Source organism: Amphibalanus amphitrite, unplaced genomic scaffold (assembly GCF_019059575.1).
Source record: "Amphibalanus amphitrite isolate SeventyFive unplaced genomic scaffold, NRLGWU_Aamphi_draft 000643F_arrow, whole genome shotgun sequence".
Classification (NCBI taxonomy): Eukaryota; Metazoa; Arthropoda; class Thecostraca; order Balanomorpha; family Balanidae; genus Amphibalanus; species Amphibalanus amphitrite.
In genome coordinates, this window is record NW_024882137.1 from 39,376 (window position 1) to 60,595 (window position 21,220).

The window sequence follows — 21,220 nt, forward strand, 5'->3', positions numbered from 1 at the left end:
AATATGTGCGGAAAAAAATGTACAAACAGGTGTACCAAAAACGGTGGCGCTCCGCGCCGACGTTTTTGAGATATCTGCGAAAAACCGCAGGGGGTGTTCAAACATCCCCGCTCCGGCGCGGGTTAAAGGAATCAAGACGTAACAAAAAAGGTTATAATAACACGGAACAAAAATGATAGACGAACGCGTTTCGGCTAAATCACCGTCATCAGCGTCTAAAAGGAGAACAAGAGGCACACATCGAGCAAGATTACTACAACATAAGGTTGGGCAGATCGTGACGTCACGGGGGCTTGGTATATTTATTTAGTATTCAACTAGACAGCCCTAGTTAAAACTATATGGAAACGAAAGCTTTTTCGTCATGTTTCAAACATCTGATTTTATGAAAGTTGCAGCCGGAAATTCAAAATAGCATGTAATGCACCAGTTTTGATATTTGACGCAAACAGATCATGTAAATGAGAACAAAACAATTTAGGATAATACTAGCTCAGGTATTCTGGGATAAACTATAATTGCCAGATTTCCCCAAGTGGTGCAGCTGCGACATTCATATCCTGTAAAAATAAGCAATGCTTCATTTTATGTGCTTTTATGTGTCTCTGTTGCAGAATTTATAAATTTGTTCACCAATATTATAGCAACATTCAGGATAAGTTCGAGGGGATCCGGAGTATTTACAAGCGCGAGCGTGCACTTAATTTTTATTGTTTATAGCACGGTTTAGATCAGCCTTGACACTTAGGCTTGACACTTAGGCCTACTTTTCTCATATTATCTCGATTGCTCGAACAGTGCAAACAACAATAAAGGTATTTCTTGCTGAGGGCGACATGGCCCAAGACGCTTTTCAGTGAAGTATTCCCATGGTCTCGTTTAATTGCGTCAAAAAGTCTGACTTTTGTTGGCTTCAGGAGCAGTAGAAACCTTATTACAAGGCATATCGTTATATTCTTTATGTAAAATCAAACGTTTCGTCTCTGAACAAAGACATCATCAGTGAAGTTACACACAACAGTACATATTATGAGAAAATAAGCAATCAGGCGACATAACAAGAGCAACAGAGTATCGCACATAAAATCATGCATATCATAAACGTTTCATGTTTCATCAAGGACCCCTAGGTAACGATATCTAATTTATACGCCGACAACTTATCATTGATGGAAGGCCTAGACTTGAATATGTGAAGCGATTCCAGAATTCTTAAATTAAAGTTTGAACGTTTTTTGTCAATGATCTTAAAATCGTTCAACGAAAATGGTACGTCGCATGCCAATGAATGGTCTCTAACAGAAGAGGCTACAGGAGAGGTAAGAAAATTTCCCGTTCTGTCCGACTTGCCCTGATGCTGGCACACTCTGCTATAAAGGCGCACATAGGTCGAGCCTATGTATGTCCCCTCACACGAGGGGCATACATTTTCATATGCATAACGATATGCCTTGTAATAAGGTTTCTACTGCTCCTGAAGCCAACAAAAGTCAGACTTTTTGACGCAATTAAACGAGACAATAAAGGTATTGTGATTAATATGAAATAGCGGTAGAAGGTAACCATTTTATTTTGATAATACGCATTAAGTCAAATACATGACACTTAAAAGTCTCGCACAAACGCAGGCAGCAAGGCAAGGAAGCAGTTTTCTTTTGTGAAGTGGAAAGAAAACAGAAGAAAAAATAAGTCAGTCAATCCGGAAGTCGTTGAAGGTGACGCTCAAGATTATTGAAGATAGTGCCGCTAATCTTGCGAGTAATTCTAGTACCTACCACAGCGAGGTCCTCTTCGTTCTAGCTGCAATTTGCTACGCATCGGGGAGCCACCCACCGAGGTAGAAAAGGACACACCACGAGCGTTTCCAGGATTGACTGGAAGACTTACTGGAGCCGAATACATCATCTTTGCGCAAAACAAATACGAAATCCAAATGGCAACCCAGAAAACCCCAAAACCACCCCTTTAATCCGTGCCGTGCTAGTGGTCTGAATTTTCTCGTAAGTGCTGGGTGGGGTGGGCGTTTTCACGCCCCTGTGTACGTGTAGGCTTCTAGGACACGTAACGACACGTGGTGAGCGGCATTCGTCATAGCGTAAAAAAATCATGAACAAAATGCATCTGTCTTTTTTGTTTGTCAAGTCAAGGGTCAGTTCACCAGAAATCGTCGAAGTTCGCCTATTTGAACAACTTCGACAAACTGGCGGCTGGCGCATGACTCGGGCATATTTAGATCTATACAGCGACAGCGACGCAAAAATTGGTGCATCCAATAGCTCCTTTAGCGCTCTTTTTGGAAAAGCTCTCTGATTTGACCTAAGCATTTACACTCAGGGCAAACATAAACCCGCGCCGGGGTGGGTCTCTCAGGCAACTTCTCCATGGTAGAGAGGGGGGAGCTTTTTTGGCCACACCAGGTTATCTCCAGAAGTAAGCAAGCTAGTAAGACGCGGTAAAAAGCAATAGAAGCTGGCTATAAAATCTTTCAGAGTTGTTATGGTCATTTTTATCAGGTCATCGCTGAGGTAACTGGAGGTCACGAAATGTAAAATACCTACCTATTCATGCATTTTTGTTCCCGATTTTGACAATTTTTCACAAATCGGATAATGAAAGCTGACGCATATGCCGAATCGCTATTTCGGCGAAACACGGTCTTGAGAAACCAGTATAGCGCCTTATGGGGCGACTAACGGAGCGAGCGAGAGGGTGGGCCTTGCACGTGCGAAATTGCGAGGGGGTACCTCCAACTGACTTGTGCACGGCACCCTACTAACCGGTCTCTAGCGATGTGCCGAATTTGAGCACAATCGGCCCAGCCGTTCTCGTGATCTGGAAGCGGCACCCTGCACGTGCGCACGTGCAAAATGGGTCCCAACTGACTTGTGCACGGCACCCTACTAACTGCTCCGTAACCGTGTACCAAATTTGAGCGCAATCGGTCCAGCCGTTCTCGAGATCTGGAATCGACCCCTGCACGTGCGCACGTGCAGCAGCACCCCAACTCTGGCACATGGATATGCATTGCCTAGTGGGTGCCTACCTACATGCCAATTTTCAGCGCAATCGGCCAAGTAGTTACCGAGATATTGCAACAATTACAAAAGTGACACCTCTTCGTTTTGCACGTGGCACGTGCATAAGGGGTCACCTACATGCATCTGGAATAGTCCAATACTTGGTAGAAGGAATGAAGCTACCCTACAAAAATTACCGCGTGTAAATCGGTCAAGTGGTTGCTGAGATATAAGCGTCGCAAAACCGTGACCACGGCCGGCCGGCCGCTCATACTCAGAAATTTCCGTTAATCTAAGGAAAGACTCCGCTCGCTTCGCTCGCTCCGTAATAATAATAGTTCACAGGACAAAGGTCATTTGATAATTTGATCTCGAAAGATCATTTTGGGAATTTGGCTTAAGGTCAAGATGATGGCCTAACTAGAAAAGATAAGGTCATGCTGCATATCTGTCGATCCGCGTGTTGTCGAGCTAAGTAAATCTAATGGGTTTTTCACTCGCATGGGTCGCGGTTGCAATTTGCCGATTGAGTGTGTCATGTTATCTTTCATTCGATGTTTCATTCGGGTGTTTAGTTGACTTTGGTTCAAAGGAGTCTTTTTCTTAGACAAGGTCAATTGGCGTGACCGAGTGACCTGACCAAGCGACTCGGGTTATTATGATTGGCTTGATTTCATTGTGTTATTAAATGTTCAATTTAGCTGATCTAAACAAAAAAAAAAATCAAACCAAAAAATGCCAGAAACAAAAACCGATAAATCGAGCCCAAAAGCAAAAAGAGTCCGAAGAAAAAAAAAAGACTCAGAAGTCTTCAATGGAGCCGGAAATTTTGCGATTGGTTGCTGACGGACTTGCTGACGAAACGTCGTCCGTCGATCGTTTGCGAGAGGTGTCCCCTCCACTTCCGGTTGCTAGGGACTCTTGGTTGCTATGGCTTACGTCACCAGGGCTTGAACTCCTTTGCCAGATAAGATTTGGTGGGGGCTGACATCGAGCAAATATCAGAGTTCAATCGTTTTGATTTTTACATACACTTTTAAACAAGCATGTGACAATGTGGTTACATTTCCTTTGACAAAGAGAAAATATCCTAAAAGAATCCTAAGAGAATAGCCACATTGTACAGTTTACACAGGTGTTGCACAATTCATATGTGTATGTTTAAAATGCCAAACAACGCCGCTGCTTTTGCCCACTTCATGAAACCAACCCTGACATTAACCCGCGCCCTGCTGGGGGTCCTGGATTTCCACGCCCTGCTGGGGGGGGTGTTTGAACACCCCCCCCCCCCTTGTAACTCGGCTCCTGGGCCACGTAGCGATACGCGGAAGGCGGCGTTCGAAAGAGCGTAAAAAATAATGACGAAATCACTTCGGTCAATTTTTTGGTCAGGTCAAAGGTCAGGTCACCAGAGGTCATTGAAGGCAAAATTTCGCCGATTTCCAGGTCGAATGTCGAAAATTTCCAAGAAGCCAACGCATAACTCGGGAACCAATAGAGCTACAGCGCCGCGGAAAAGCGCATTCGATAGCCCTATTAACGCCCTTTCTGAGTAATTCTCTCAGATTTGACCTAACGTCAACGGTTTTGCCTGCAGGGGGCAAAAACTGCAAAAATAGCCGATTTTTTTGAAAACAGTTTTTCTGCAATAACTTTTGACCCAAGCCTTGTACGAGCTTACTTTTACCGGCATCGTGTTCCTCTCGTCAAGACGCATCGAATGAACTATAACTTGACCTTGAAAGGTCAACTTGAAAATTTGACCTCAGGTCAAGGTCATGACCTGACCGGAAAGGGTCATGTTGCATATCAGTCGATCCGTATCGTCGAGCTGAACACATCTAAGGCGTTTTCATCGCTCTAGCATGCCTCTATCAAAAGTTATTTGCGAAAAACTGTTAGATACCATTCGTGACCTAAGATGACCTCAGGGCATAAACAAGGGTCACGGACACCATTTTTAAGTTCAGTGTGTCTAAACCACTTGTAATTCGGTGTTTGGGAGTGTTTATAATGTCTTTCATCCAAAAGAGGCGCATTTCAATTTTCTCCCATTGACTTATAATGGGGAGGTCGCAAAATTGACCTGACCTTAGGTCATCGATATCAAAATTCTGAGATATACATTTTGTACATGCTATTGCTCTTAGCAATCGCTGAAAGTTTCAAAGCGATCGGTCACTCGGTGTAGCTATGACAGACATTGAAAGTTTTTATGAGGTGAGGTCACTTCAAGTGACCTGGTGACCTGACCTTGAATGACCTTGGTCTGAAATTTTCACAACATGTGTAGAATTGATGTATGATAAGGTGTACCAAAAACGGCGGCGCTCCGCGCCGCCGTTTTTGAGATATTCGCGAAAAACCACAAGGGGGGGTGTTCAAACACCCCCCCCAGCAGGGCGCGGGTTAATGGTATCACTCGTAGCAATAAACGCCGCTTCAGTAGCTTTTCTGTTGTCGCGATTACTACATGACGTGAGTACCTTTGCCCCGTCCCAGTATGGGAGATGGTTTGAGTTCTGAGCATGTAGAACAAACGCACTGTGTTGCATGTTATTTTGTAGGTCACGTCTGTGCTCTTTTAATCTCGTTCCAATACCCCTTCCCGTCTCCCCGATGTATTTCTTATTGCAAGACCCGCATGGAACCTGATATACAACGCTGTTGCCATTATCCTTTTTGTTACTTTCTCTATTTCTTGATAGCATGTCACCCACCTTTTTACCCGAAGTAAAGGACACTTTAAAACCTATAGTCTCGAGTTCTTTCGCAATCGTTGTGGCCGTGATCGAGTTCGGCATCGTGATGTATCGTTCGTCTTTTTTCTTGGTTTTTTGTTGTTGACTGTACAATGTGGCTATTCTCTTAGGATTCTTTTAGGATATTTTCTCTTTGTCAAAGGAAATGTAACCACATTGTCACACCGTCTCTCTCTCTCTCCCTCTCTCTCTCTCCCTCTCTCCCTCTCTCCCTCTCTCCCTCTCTCCCTCTCTCCCTCTCTCCCTCTCTCCCTCTCTCCCTCTCTCCCTCTCTCCCTCTCTCCCTCTCTCCCTCTCTCCCTCTCTTCCTCTCTCCCTCTCTCCCTCTCTCCCTCTCTCCCTCTCTCCCTCTCTCCCTCTCTCCCTCTCTCCCTCTCTCCCTCTCTCCCTCTCTCCCTCTCTCCGTCTCTCCGTCTCTCTGTCTCTCTGTCTCTCTGTCTCTCTGTCTCTCTGTCTCTCTGTCTCTCTGTCTCTCTGTCTCTCTGTCTCTCTGTCTCTCTGTCTCTCTGTCTCTCTGTCTCTCTGTCTCTCTGTCTCTCTGTCTCTCTGTCTCTCTGTCTCTCTGTCTCTCTGTCTCTCTCTCTCTGTCTCTCTGTCTCTCTCTCTCTGTCTCTCTCTCTCTCTCTCTCTCTCTCTCTCTCTCTCTCTCTCTCTCTCTCTCTCTCTCTCTCTCTCTCTCTCTCTCTCTCTCTCTCTCTCTCTCTCTCTCTCTCTCTCTCTCTCTCTCTCTCTGCTGATGGTACAGTCGGCTTTTAACCCTATTAGTGGCAGGCTCCTGGCTACCCCCTATTAGTGGCAGGGGGGGGGGCTGTTTACGACCCCCCCTTGATATCTCGAGATCTAACGGGCCGATTTTCAAAATTCAAACGGCATTCGATTTCGCTCAACGTGATCTACATTTCTAAAAAATAAAAATTAAAAAATGTCAATAGGGGGGTAGAGGGGGGTAAAAACGTGCAAATTGCAGATACATTTTAAACTGTTTATCACGGCCAGGTTTCTGAACCAATCTTAACGCAACTTTTGCCGATCGATAGAGAATGAACCAGGAATTCACATGGATCCTAAAAATATGCATTTTCAAAAATCATAGGCGGATACAGATCATTGAGATTGGGGGTACACAAAAAATATAGTAAATAAGGTTTTTGTTGGTACTGTTTCTAAAAAGGGTGGTAATGGTCTTGTTATGTTACAATTTTCTTAGGAGAGAACGACTATAATTGTATTGGTCATGCATAGGCGGTGTCAGGGCACCTATGTTGGGAGGTAAAACATAACCCCCCTTTTTGGACGCCTGGACCCGCCTATTATAGCAAAAACGTGTCAAAAGAGGATGCACAATAACTGTATATGTTATCACATAATACCTTTCATTCACTGTTCGTAAAACTGGTGCAGCATCGTGATCTTCGCCCAAATGACTCGCTTCACGAATAGGACCCCCCAATTCCCAGTGCTCTGGAGCCGCCCCTGGTAAAGTTATGAACTTGAAATTTTCAGGGAATGTGCCCAATTTAGTTTTAGGAAAAGTCAGAAAATTTCAGCATCGTAGCTTCAGCGGTTTTGGAGATATTCCCGAAAAACCTGAGGGGTGGATAAAAACAACCCCCCTGCCACTAATAGGGTTAATCACGCGCCTGTTTGAATTTTAGTGCTATGTATTTTAGTTGAATATATTCAGTACGTTCTGGGCCTAAGTTGTTTTAAGTTCTCCTTTTCGTTTTGAGGTTTATTATTTCCGTCTCGCCTGAGTTAAATTCAGTTCACAAGCTATTTCGGCACAATTATAATGGCGAGTGTAAAATCAGAAGTTAGTCTGATGGAAAATTCGAACGAACGAAGAGAGCGAAACGAAGAAAACAACGAGACGTATTCGACCCCGCCTCAGCGAGTTGAGCTAGCAGCAGCCCCCATCCCGACCCAATTTGATGTTCGCCTGGTTCCGGAGTATGACGGAACGACGGACGTGGTGGAGTGGTTCACGAGAACGACACTCTTATGCGAGATGAGAGGAGCAGATATAATGACCAAGTTCGGTGTATTGAGGACATTTCCACATAGTGGCTTAATATTTAGTCCGAGTCAGAGTACATAGATAAAAACATGACACAGTCAATATCACAGTAAATCACAATCAAGAGATGGGTATATAAAAACACGGTCCAAAGTCAGACAAACCAGACCCTCGACTAGTTCGATAGCCGGCGCAGAAACTCGGCGCGGGTTACAGAGCCGGTGACAGCCGGCGACAGGCGGTTCCACGCCGCGGCCGCTCGGTAAGAAAACGCGCGGCGCGACGCGGACAGGCGGTATGGACTATGGAGGCAGCTCGAGAGCGCCCGCCTCAGTCGACCGGGTGCTGCGCCGGGAAACCGCTGTACGAGGGACGAACAGGGAGCGGATCGCCGCGGGAGCGTGCGGGTCCCTCAGCGCCCTGTAGACGCCGAGGCAGTCACGGCGCTCAACCAGCTCGCGCACGTCACACCAGCCCAGCGCAGCTAGGATCGGCGATACATGGTGATGCCTGGGCACGCCAGAGACAACCCTCGCACCAAAATTCATCGCCTTCTGCACACGGTGAAGGTGGCATGCAGCGGCGCCACCCCAGACAGAGAGGCAGTACAGGATGTGAGGAAAGGTATGACACTGGATAAGGAGCTTAAGGATGTCGGGACTGAGATGATGGCGAATTTTATACAGACATATAAGGATGGAATTGCACTTTTTGACAACGTTGGAGATGTGCTTTTCCCAGGATAAGGTGGGGTCTAGGGTCACTCCCAGCATCTTCACGAATGGCGAGGGTGTTAGTAAGTAGCCTGGCAGGTTAAGGTGGAAGGATGAGGTTTTCTTAAGGTTTTGGGCAGTGCCGACAAGGAGCAGAGTGGTCTTGGATGGGTTCATTTTTAAGGAGTTGGATGTGAAGTAGGAGAGGACAGCACGGAGGGTATCCTCCTGTCGGGATTTAAGGATGGATAGATCTTTAGGACGGGCCGAGTCAAGTAATTGGGTGTCGTCGGCGTAGGAGATGAGGCGACCGTGAGGAAGATAGGATGGAAGGTCATTTGTGAAGATGCTGAAGAGGATGGGACCGACTAGGGAACCTTGCGGAACCCCATGGGAAAGAGGCAAGGACAAGGAACCACCTCTCACCACCTGCCGTCGACCAGTCAGGTAGCTACGAAACCATCTAGGATCAAGACAGCTTTCTTAGCAGAACGTCATGGTCAACACTGTCAAACGCCCGGCTCAAGTCGATGGACGTGACGGCGACAACATCGCCATCGTCGACACGCCGCGTCATCCACTCCACCGCGTCGATCAGCGCGTCCTCCGTTGAGTGTCTAGATCGGTAAGCATACTGTGACGGAGCTAAAAGGTGACAGCGAGCGAGATAAGATGACAGCTGAGTACAAACAATTTTTTCACACACTTTTGATAACACAGGTAAAATAGAGATTGGCCTAAAATTGCCTGGTAGATCTTTGGCACCGGACTTGTGCAAAGGCACGACTGTAGCGAGCTTCCATGTGTCGGGAAAAGTACAAGAAATGATGGACGCGTTCACAATGTGTAAAATATGAGAGCCTATGACAGTAAAACACGATCTTATAGCCTGCAGCGGTACACCATCATGCCCGACTGCGCGGGACGAAGACAACCGGCTCAGAGCCAGCGACAGCTCCGGCAGCGTGGCAGGCTGCAGACGCAGCCCCGCCGACGTAACACACGGCGGCCGCGGCGGGAGTGGGGAGGGGTCACTGGCGGACAGCGCAGCAGCGATTCGCGGCCCAACAGCTGCGAAATGGGCGTTAAAAGTGTCCTCTTGACCCGGTGGTACCCCCTCGCCAGCACCAGCTCCACCACGGGAAGGACGGAAAGCGAAATCCCTGATGTTGCGCCAAAAGGCTCGGCGATGACCGTAGTGCCGCTGCGGCTGGCGGGCGGTGCGTTTGCCGTGTGGTCTCAGATGCCAGCTCGGGACCGCAGCTCTATCCTCGCAGTGCGCTCGGCTCTGTTCGCCGCTTTCGCTCTAGACCAGTTCGCGGCATATGATGCGTTCTCAGACCGGAGACTGCAGCCCGGTGAGTCGCCCGACGTATATCTATCGGACCTTCGTCGTCTGGCGGCTCTGTTCGGCGGAGCCTCCGATCAAACTCTCCTATGCGCTTTCGTGGCCGGCCTACCGGACCACCGTGGGGACTTATGCTATCCTAGCACGACATAAGTGGCAAATACGAGTATTTTGATATCCATTTTTTTGTCATCCATTTCACGTAGAATTGCCCAGTGCATCCATACCCGACCTTAAATCCTTTCAAAAACGATTGCTTACACCTCAAAACACCTCTCAAAGTGTAGCATTGCGCTGACCAGCATCCTGCTTCCCGGATATAGCAAAAAAACACATGACAATGAATCGCCCGCTCACTCATTTTCCTGAACAGCAGCTTAAAGTTGCGATATGTTTTCATTATCTGTGTTTAATGAGGAAGATGATGGTATACACGAAAATTTCCAAAAATCAACCAAAGGTATCATTTTACGGCCCTACGGCCCTGGTGGCGCAGTCGGTTAAGGCGTCGACCCGCGGTGCGGGCGGTGCCGGGTTTCGGGTTCGATTCCCGGTTCCGCCCGTTCCGCGGGCGTCGTCCCCGGCTGTGTCACCAGGTGTGGGGTAGGCTCCCACTTCAGCCGTAGCCTGGGGGGTGTGGGAACAAGGGCCAGGAGGAGGAGGAGCCCTCCTGTAATTGGGCCACAAGTGCCTGTTGGAGGGAGGCCTAAATAAAAAAAAATCGAAGGAAATGCTAAAAATGTTAAAATGCTTTTGATTCCGGGAGTTGAATCAGCAAACTGTTACCCTACAAAGTTTGATACGCGGTGGTACGCGTGGAAACACATATCAAAATGTTCTCCAATAATTTCTGCATCGGGGGCAACTCTCATTTTTTGCCGAAATTTGCCTAAACCAGTCACTATGAGATGTCAAAGCAGACGGTGACGCGTGGTTTCTTACGCCCCGCCGGGCTGCGCCGCGGCGGGTTACCCGACCGCGGCACAGCGCCTGGGGGGTTTCCGGTCAGTAGGGGTTGGGAGGAGGGAGGGAGGGATGATACCATGTTGACATTGTTATTTTCCATCGCCAAATATTGTTTTTGGATAAAACAACAACACTGCGTCTACATTACTGGCTCCTACAGTCAATGTTCACCTTATGAAGCTTCAGTCATAGAGCTTTGATATAGGCAAATCGAAAACTGATATAACTTCGTAAAGTGGTTTTGGTTTTGTTTTGGTAGGTTTTGGGGGTGGTGATCACGAATTTCATGTTAGTTTTGATCAATGATGATCTTATTCATGCAAGATCGGGTCAGGCTAGGCCCGACGATTAGGTGTCCTGCCGTCTATCCATAATAGGCAGGTGTCAATCACTACTAATGGCTCCGTAACAGGTTACGTAAGCACCAAAACTTCTTATTAAAGGTTTTAACGGGTGTTAAATTCGAAATTATCTTCAAGCACTCATCTAGAAAAATGCTTACTCGGAAAGGTTAAATAAGGTCATCTAAGCTAAATGACCTCGACCTAACCTTCAAATGACCTCAAAAATGCCAGGAACAAACAGCATTTCATATGTTGGAGCGTTAGCAACCACAACAAGCGCCGATAATGTGCGCTCACATGCGCCAAATCGATAGCAGCCTAACCTGGTCGGGAGAAACAGGTCATATGTCAAAACTTATGAAAGTCAAGGTCATGAACTTTTCAGTTCATGTACAAAATTGACTGACTCCAAGGTATAAAAAGTTTCGTCGCGTTCCACCACGTTTTGCTTGAGTAAGTTGCGAAAAACCGAGGGGGAGGATCTGTTCGACCCCCTCCCCTTCAAGTGCAAGGCTTCACAAGGTTAAGTCCGAAATGCCTTTTGATTATTGGGCTAAGCATGAGCAAATACCTATTTCTAAAAACAATGTAGCTTCATTCCACTTCTTGAACGCTTCCACGCCCACGATGCATTGCTAGCCGAAGACGACTTAGTGCTAAGTCTATGAGGAGGGGTGGGGGGAGGGATGGATGCAACAAAGGAGCCAACCATGTTGTCTGGGGTCAGTAACCATTAGCCCAACCATTTGACGGCGAAATAAAGCTAGTAAAAGTAGCGTAGGGTACGATATGAATTAAGTCGTGCTAGGATGGACAAAGTCCCCACAGTGCGGACACTGTCCGGCAGACGATCAGAGCTGGAACTCGCGCGGAGAGTTTGACTCTGAACAGCGCACTGGCGCGGGTCCGCGCAGTTCTACAGGATGAGCGTGGCGTCACTACGGCGGCAGGGGCAGCCATGCGTGGAGGGCGAGAAGCTCGTGGTCCCCCGTGGCGTGGAGAACGGCGATTACGGCGGTGCTGGACCTGTGGGGCTACGGATCACATATCGCCACAATGTCCGGTAAGGAAGTCGGGAAACGACACCGGGAGCGCCGCATCAGCGCCGGCGTCGTCTCCCGACCAGTAGTGGGCGCCGGCGCTCTACCTGTGACTCGCCTCCTTGTCGATGGGGAGGAGCGAACAGTGCTGGTAGATACGGGAAGCACGGACAATATAATATATAGCGGTTGCTGCAGGGTTTATCGGAGGAGGAAAACGGTCGTTCGCACGTTGAGTGGCGACCCATTTACGTGCTGCGGAGTGTGCAGCATACACGTGCGGGTGCCACGTGCAGCAAGTGCTCAACTAGCGGCTTTGGTCGTCGATCGGCATCCGCTGGGACTGGACATGATTTTGGGAATGTCAGGAATAATGGCGCTAGGTGGCGTGTATGTGCTCACGCCCTCCGAGTTGCGGTTTTGCGGCACGACAGAGACGACTGTGCCAAGAGCAAGTATGTGTCTTGCAACGGAAAGTATCCCAGCGCCTCTAGTGGTCGACACGGCGGATTTTACGGCGCGATTCAATCCCAATGAGAAAATTTGGACTGTGTCATGGAAATGGAGGAATAGGAATGGCCCACAATGGCTGAAAAATGACGTCGCGGAGTATCATATTGCAGACGATATGCGCGACGAATTTACTACTGAGCTGAAGTCGTGGATCAAAGAAGGCTGGCTATTGCCTTACGATGAAAAGTCTCTTGGGCCTGCGCTGGGTCTCATTCCTCTCATGGCGGTGGAACAACAAAGCAAGGCAAAGATAAGACCCGTTTTCGATTACCGGGAACTGAACCTGCATGTTACCTCGCACACCGCCGATGCGGACGTCTGTGCAGAACACGACGGCACGGGAAACGTGTAGCGGTAGTCGACCTGAAGAAGGCCTATCTACAGCTACGGACGAAAAAGCGATTATGGCCGTACCAGACCGTCATTGTAGAGGGCAAGCGGTATGCCTTGACGCGCGTCGGATTTGGCTTGAACGTAGCTCCGATGATATAATGAAAGCGGTAGTCAGTGCCGTGCTCTCCCAGCGCCCAGAGATGGTTCAGGCTGTGCTCCCATATGTTGACGATTTGTGTGTCAACGAGGATATGGTAAGCGCGGATGACGTAGTAGCACACTTCGCGAACTTTGGGCTTGAGTGTAAGCCACCCCAACGTGCTACCGAGGGCGCCCGGTTTTTAGGCCTCAAAGTCAAAACCGTCAAAGACGAGCTCTGCTGGACGAGGGATAATGCCATCGGAGATCCTCCGTCAAAAATGACCCGCCGTTTCATATTTTCGTGGTGTGGCAGACTTGTGGGACATTTACCCGTCGGTGGGTGGCTACGTCCAGCGGCAGCTTGGTTAAAACGCTCCGTGAACGCCCTCACCCAGGGCTGGGACGACGAGACGAATGACGCAAGGCTTCGTGAGCACGTTGATGACGTAGCTCGGAGGTTGGCCAGCGATGACCCGGCCCGTGGGGCGTGGTGTGTGTCGGGTGACAGAGCCGTGGGATGGACAGACGCGAGCTCAATTGCTAATGGCATCGTTATAGAAACAGAAGATGGAGCTGTCATAGAAGACGCCTGCTGGCTGCGGCGCGAAGACACCGCACATATAAATATGGCTGAATTGGATGCGATGGTACGAGGAATCAACCTTGCTATAGTCTGGGGCATGAAAACTGTCCAGCTTAAAACTGATTCGGCCACGGTCCATCGCTGGGTAGAAGATGCGCTCACGGGTCGCGCCAGGCTCCGAACGAAGGCTCAGGGGGAGATGTTAATCCGCCGTCGGATTGACTTGATACGGCAGCTGCAAGAAGAAATGGGCATTTCCCTATCCATTCAGCTCGTTCATTCTGCAGAAAATCGAGCTGATGTTCTAACACGCGTTCCCTCGGACTGGCTTCGAGGTGGGGATGCCAAACAGGAAGAAATCATGCCCATGATAGGAAATGCCCCGAGTGTGGCACCTGTCACGGCTGTTGCAGCCACAGCGACTGAGCAAAATCTACTGTCGTCAATTGCCCGCACACATCAAGATGCCGGACACCCTGGGGTTCGACGAACATTATATTTTGCCCGCCGCGAGATTAACCGTTCAGTAACTCGTAAGATGGCGCAATTGGTTGTGAGGCGATGCCAAATCTGCCGATCAGTCGACCCAGCTCCAGTTAAGTGGCGGCATGGAAGCTTGGAAGTGTCAGAAACCTGGTGGCGATTGGCCATTGATATTACGCATTTCAAAGGTCAGTCGTACTTGACCGTAATTGACTGTGGGCCGTCTCGTTTCTGTCTATGGCGGCCACTGAGAAGAATGGACGCAGCCTGTGTCGTAGAACGACTGGCCGACATATTCTACGAGAGAGGTTCTCCAGTTGAGCTGTTGGCAGATAACGACACTGCGTTTAGAAGTCGGATATTTGCCGCTCTCGCGTCCCGATGGGGTCTCCGCCTCCGGTGGTTCCGCCGGCGGTGTACCGGCCCAGTGGCAATTCAATAGTTGAGAGAAATCATAGGGCTGTAAAAGTAATAGCCGCAAGGAAACAGTGCTCGATTGCAGAGGCTGTGCACCTGTACAATGCTACTCCGAAAGACGCCAGCTCTAGAACGAGTGCACCGGCGAGTGGCGTTTATCGGCATCCGGTGCGGGACTGCGTTCGGCACCCGGCAGGCAATGCGACATAAGAGATTCCTCCTGATCTGGCCCCTGTTCGACAAGAAGAAAATGCAGATGCTATCGCTAGATATTGTGTAGGGGACAATGTCTGGATGTTGAGTATCCATGACAGGTTGGATGATGATGTAAATAATAAACCGAATTATTACAAATGCATTCAAATATATTCAAATATATTCAAAAAGAGTAGCATTGTCTTTTTGAATATATTTGAATTCATTTGTAATAATTTGGTTTATTATTTACATCATCATCCAAAATGTCTGGATGAGGAAACCAGGAACCAGGTGCACCGAGAAATCCAAGCCTGGCGTGGTTACCAGAGTCGTATCTCCACAGGTCGTGGAAGTGGGCGGAACACCATGGCACGTCCGTGATCTGCGGCACCGTCAGGTCGTAGAAGAGACTGATGGCTCAGAAGACAGGCCATCAGAGACGACTGAGATGGACGTACCGCTGTACATCACCGCTCCGGCGCCATGGGCGACCATGCAGGTGACACCTGCTCCGAGGTCTCAGGGAGCAGCTGATGTGACCACGCCATACTTTTCCACCGATAACGATTTGACTAGCACATCCAATGATAGTTGTCTCGAGTGAGGTCACGTGCATCGAAGAGCCCACTCAGAATAGTGGTGCTGTTCGGCCAGACAGTTCTGACGGAGGCCCGATGTCTCCGCTCCTTCGCCGCCAACTCTTCGGCGTAGCACAAGGCTGAGGCAGCCACCCGACAGACTTACCTACCAATGACGATGCGATGATCTTGATGATCAGAGGGGGATATGCTGATGGTACAGTCGGCTTTTAATCACGCGCCTGTTTGAATTTTAGTGCTATGTATTTTAATTGAATATATTCAGTACGTTCTGGGCCTAAGTTGTTTTAAGTTCTCCTTTTCGTTTTGGGGTTTATTATTTCCGTCTCGCATGAGTTAAATTCAGTTCACACTCTCTCCCCCTCTCTTTCCCTCCCCCGGTCTCACCTGGGCAGCATACTCAACAGCTGCTGGTCCTGCCCCTCGCGCAGAGGCGCCGCCAGGTAGGTGATGTGGTCGAACACGCGCGGCAGAGGCGCCGGCAGCAGGTTGACCACGTGCGTGACGCGCAGCTCGCAGACTACATTGGGGTTGGTGGCCTGGTCGGCGCGGCCCACCAGCAGCTCGTCTTCGACCAGCGACGGGAACCACTGCAGGTACTTTGTGCGGAACGTGTTGATGGTGAGCACCTGCCGGCGGGAGCAGCGGGAACCACTGCAGGAACCAGCCACAGGGAACGACAAGCAGCCAGCGGGGAACCACTGCAGAAGCCAACCACAGGGAACGACAAGCAGTCAGCGGGAACCACTGCAGGAACCAACCACAGGGAACGACAAGCAGTCAGCGGGGAACCACTGCAGGAACCAACCACAGGGAACGACAAGCAGTCAGCGGGGAACCACTGCAGGAACCAACCACAGGGAACGACAAGCAGTCAGCGGGAACCACTGCAGGAACCAGCCACAGGGAACGGCAAGCAGTCAGCGGGAACCACTGCAGGAACCAACCACAGGGAACGACAAGCAGTCAGCGGGAACCACTGCAGGAACCAACCACAGGGAACGACAAGCAGTCAGCGGGGAACCACTGCAGGAACCAGCCACAGGGAACGGCAAGCAGCCAGCGGGGAACCACTGCAGGAACCAACCACAGGGAACGACAAGCAGCCAGCGGGAACCACTGCAGGAACCAACCACAGGGAACGACAAGCAGTCAGCGGGAACCACTGCAGGAACCAACCACAGGGAACGACAAGCAGCCAGCGGGAACCACTGCAGGAACCAACCACAGGGAACGACAAGCAGTCAGCGGGGAACCACTGCAGGAACCAGCCACAGGGAACGACAAGCAGCCAGCGGGGAACCACTGCAGGAACCAACCACAGGGAACCAGTGCACGATCCAGAGAAAAGTACTGCAGCAACAGCATACATTCAAAGGTGAGGGAAACACAGGGAGCCACTGGGAACGGCTGCATGTTCATTGTGAGGCAGGGAACCATTACAGTCCAGGTGCAACAGGGCACTACACGAGATAGGTACTGGTAACCACACTGAGCGGCGTCAGTGGCAGCAGACATACTCAATGGAGAGTCCTATGACGTCAAACTGAGAGGAGATTAGGAGTCGCGTGACGTCACGACGTGGCAGTGTTTTATCAAAGAAGCGATCTGGTCACTGTATATTTACTAATACTATGCTTGTCCCAATCATTACGGAACACCAAGGCCATATCTATCTATCTTACTATTTGAGGAGGGTGCGTCTGTCCGTTACCGAGGTCCCGACTTGGTCGTGCTTTGCGTGGACTACAGGCCAGACCGTTGCACCTAGCCCGGTGAAATTTGCACAACTTATAGATCAAGGATGCGCGACGTGCCTTTGAGGGGTCTCAGCTCGATCGGATTGATAGGGAGCGCGTGGCGCGTGCTCAAAAAGTGCAAATTCGCGTCATAGACTTTACATGTATAAATCGTCGTGCGAAATCGGGCGAAAACGGCTAATTTTGGCCGACACGGGTCCAGTTCCCGTGCAATATCTTGGTGACCAGGGGTCCGACCGGCACGGGGAAAACAGCATCGTGTACAGAATTGAACGGGCTATTGAATGGTGTGCAATGCAGAGGATAGCACGCGCCACGTGCACCGGAGAGGGCACTTTTATTTGAAAAATTGCGGTTTTTGAGGGATTTTGGAATTAATTTTATTTTTAGGTGACCGTTAAATGGAGCGAGTTGAATCAACGCCTATTTGCAAGAGAAAGGTACCGCCTCTCATATAAAAATTGTGAAAAGCTGATTGATCCAAATCAAGGTGGTGCAAATCACAGGAGAAAATGGTGTTTGTCAATTTTGTGCCACTTTATTAATCACACGGGGTTTGCTGCATAACCTGATACCTTTGGCAATTGAATATGGTACCATTGGATAGAACATTCAATTCTGTCCAACATTCACTCTTCATTTTTGCATGATTAGCAACAGTATCCATAAAAATGTAAATGTTCCAAACCATTACATTGTCATTTTTACCGGAATTCATCGATGGCCCTCAAAAGACTTCACGTCAGTTTTCGAATCATTCTAAAGTAGAACGCATGATAATACGACACGGGCACCTCGATGCGATGTATCTTTTTTGTTTTATTACAAAATGCTTGGCCGTCAAAAGAAATCGAACGAAATGGATACCAACCAAATCGACACAGACCAACCCAATACCCACTGGTCAAAAATAACCCTTCTTCGCGTTGCGGAGCACGCGGGTAACCCTATCGAAACACTATTCCGCTGAGACTACATTTACACACAACATTCCGGGAACACCTTTTTACGTGTGGTTCCGCTTGCACCCGCACTGCTCATAGATAGTACCGCCACTTTGGAGGTCAGCATGCAGTAGGACCAGACCCACCTTGGAGGTCAGCATGTGGTAGGACCAGACCCACCTTGGAGGTCAGCATGTAGGGGAACCGGGCCTGGACGGCGCCGAAGCCGCCGCTGATACAGACGGGCGCCAGGCCGCGGCGCCGCAGCGCGCCGAACGCGGCCGCCAGTGTGTCGGAGGCGTCCTCCCAGCCGGAGGAGGTGTCGTCGTACAGCACCACGTGGCTGCGGCCGGCCAGCTCGGCGGCGTCCAGGTCCTGGGCGCCGCGCCAGCGGGCCAGCATCACGTGCTGCCGGTTGTAGTCCTGCTGACACCTGAGGAGGAGGAGCAGGAGGGAATACGATTCAACCCTCATTCGACTTTTTTGCGCTCGAATTCGACTTTGCGCAAAATAAAACGACAGCGCTTAAAAGCGACAGTTGCCGCAAATTGCACACTCAAACTGCGCTGAAATACGACATTTCTTTCATGTCGCAAAATCTTCAAAGTTATGCATTCTAGGAAGCTCGCTGCAAAGAAAAGAGGTAAATTTAGCCCCCCGGAATATGTGATAGTATCAGGACACTGTTTGATTCCGCCACAAATGAGAAAAACGCGATGCAGAACGATGCGGTGAAACTGCGCTCATTCGCGACAAATCGTGGGTAAATTGCGCCTGTATTCAACAGTCCTGTTGGAGCCTGAGTGGTCGAGCACTTTCCGTTTTTCTGTTCTCATTCGTTTATTTCGTAACCAATCTTTAAAAAATGATGCTCATTTGAAAGAGATTTTCTCGCTCGTCATTTCTGATGCATAATGCATACATTTGGTACATCACACTCACAACCATATGTACTTGAATTTTCAGATGAAGGATTTTGCCGCGAAGACGGAGTGGGTGTCGTATACCTTACCTAGATGTTGAGCTGGAATTCGGTGAACAAGTTTTTTTTTTTAAATAATGACCTGAAGGTGACCCAAACACTTTTAATTGATAGGTGTGTTTGGAAAACGCATTCCGACAGCTTTTGTTTTGCTTTTAACACTGTATTTTTCTCGAAATACCTGTTTGAATAATTTTCCCGAGTCGACTTCAGGCGCAATTATCAGACACTTAGCCTAAAAACGACACTACCGAGTCAGATAAAAGCGCACTGCGCCATTTTACGACACTCTGCAGTATGATCCGAGCGCATATGCGCCCTTTCCAGACACTTTTATGTTTGATTTGGGCGCATTGCACTTACACTTGACGGCACAATTTACTTGACAGAGGCGGCTTCAGCCACTGGTTTTGTGGATTTAATGCCTTTTATGCTATACTTTAGCATGTTTAGATGTTAACGATCAGTTTTGTTGTATTTACTCTATGCACATACTTACCTGTTGCTTGCGCGGGACCCCTCTTCATTAGGCCTGTTATGCGTAAAGTATTAGCGGAGGGGATTTCCTTCGCACTGGTGTATGTGCTGCCAAATGTGTCCGTGTGGCGCTCAGCTGGTCGGTGTTGGCCGAGATATGAATGCATAGGTGTATGCAAGGCGGACGGCTCCAGTGGCGGTCGCAGGGGGGGCATCAGGGCCATGCCCCCCCAAAAGGCAAATCAGGGGGGCATCATATCATTTGCCCCCCCCCCCCCAAAACAACCGATGGGCCCCCATGGCCGTATGGGGCCCTGGCCCGTATTCGATTGTCACGAGGCTCGAGAAACCCACGCCAGCTATTAACAGCTCCTATACCAGTCTTTGAGGGTCCTACACTGACCTCTGAGAGCCCTTCAGTGGCGGTCAAGCGTCCACATTGACCGCTGAGGACCCACATTGACCTCTGAGGGCCCTCCACTGGCCTTTAAGGGCCCCTAAACCGGCCTCAGGGGCCCATCCGGCGTCTGATAGCCTGACGCCGGCCTCTGGTGGCCTCATTTCTGTCTCTCTAGTCCCAAGACTAGCCTTTAAGTGCCTCTGAGGGCCCCGCACTGGATTCTGAAGACCCGATGTCGGCCTCTAAGAGCCCGCATCGGCCTCTGGGGGCCCATTTTGGCCTTTGAGGGCCCTCCGCTGGTCTCTGGGGTCCAACGCCGGCCCATGCCGGCCTTTAAGGGCCCCACACTGACCTCTAAGGGCCCCATGCTGGCCTGTAAGGACCCACATTAGCCTCTGAGGGCCCCTGCACTGGATTCTGAAGACCCAATGCCGGCCGCTCAGGGCCCGCATCGGCGTCTGAGGGCCCATCTTGGCCTTTGAGGGCCCTCCGCTGGCCTCTGGGGTCCAACGCCGGCCCATGCCGGTCTTTTAGGGCCCCACACTGACCTCTGAGGGCCCATGCTGGCCTGAAAGGACACACATTAGCCTCTATGGGCCCCGCACTGGATTCTGAAGACCCCATGCCGGCCTCTAAGGGTCAGCATCGGCTTCTGAGGGCCCATCTTGGCCTTTGAGGGCCTTCTGTTGGCCTCTGGGTTCCAACGCCGGCCAATGCCAGTCTTTTAGGGTCCCATTCTGACCTTTGAGGGCCCCATGCCGGTCTGTATGGGCCTACATTAGCCTCTGAGGGCCCCCCGCACTGGATTCTGAAGACCTGATGCCGGCCTCTAAGAGCCCGCATCGGCTTCTGAGGGCCCATCTTGGCCTTTGAGAGCCTTCTGTTGGCCTCTGGGGTCCAACGCCGGCCCATGCCGGTCTTTTAGGGCCCCACACTGACCTCTGCTGGCCCGTGCTGGCCTGTAAGGACCCACCTTAGCCTCTGAGGGCCCCGCACGGGCTTCTGAAGACCTGATGCCGGCCTCTAAGAGCCCGCATCGGCCTCTGGGGGCCCATTTTGGCCTTTGAGGGCCCTCTGCTGGTCTCTGGGGTCCAACGCCGGCCCATGCCGGCCTTTAAGGGCCCCACACTGACCTCTAAGGGCCCCATGCTGGCCTGTAAGGACCCACATTAGCCTCTGAGGG

The 21,220-nt window shown here is 49.9% G+C and overlaps 1 protein-coding gene across 1 annotated transcript in view; it reads right to left on the bottom strand.

The window, feature by feature from the left end:
• Window positions 1-21,220, bottom strand: part of LOC122363854 (dual specificity protein phosphatase 1-like) — a gene marked incomplete at its 3' end in the record, with an annotated part of 117,430 nt that overhangs the window by 25,263 nt on the left and 70,947 nt on the right. Inside the window, exons 3-4 of the mRNA XM_043333647.1 lie at window positions 18,359-18,611; window positions 15,862-16,103 (exon numbers count right to left, since the gene is read on the bottom strand). Of these exons, the coding sequence (XP_043189582.1) occupies window positions 15,862-16,103; window positions 18,359-18,611 (495 nt within the window). The remainder of the gene's footprint in view (window positions 1-15,861; window positions 16,104-18,358; window positions 18,612-21,220) is intronic.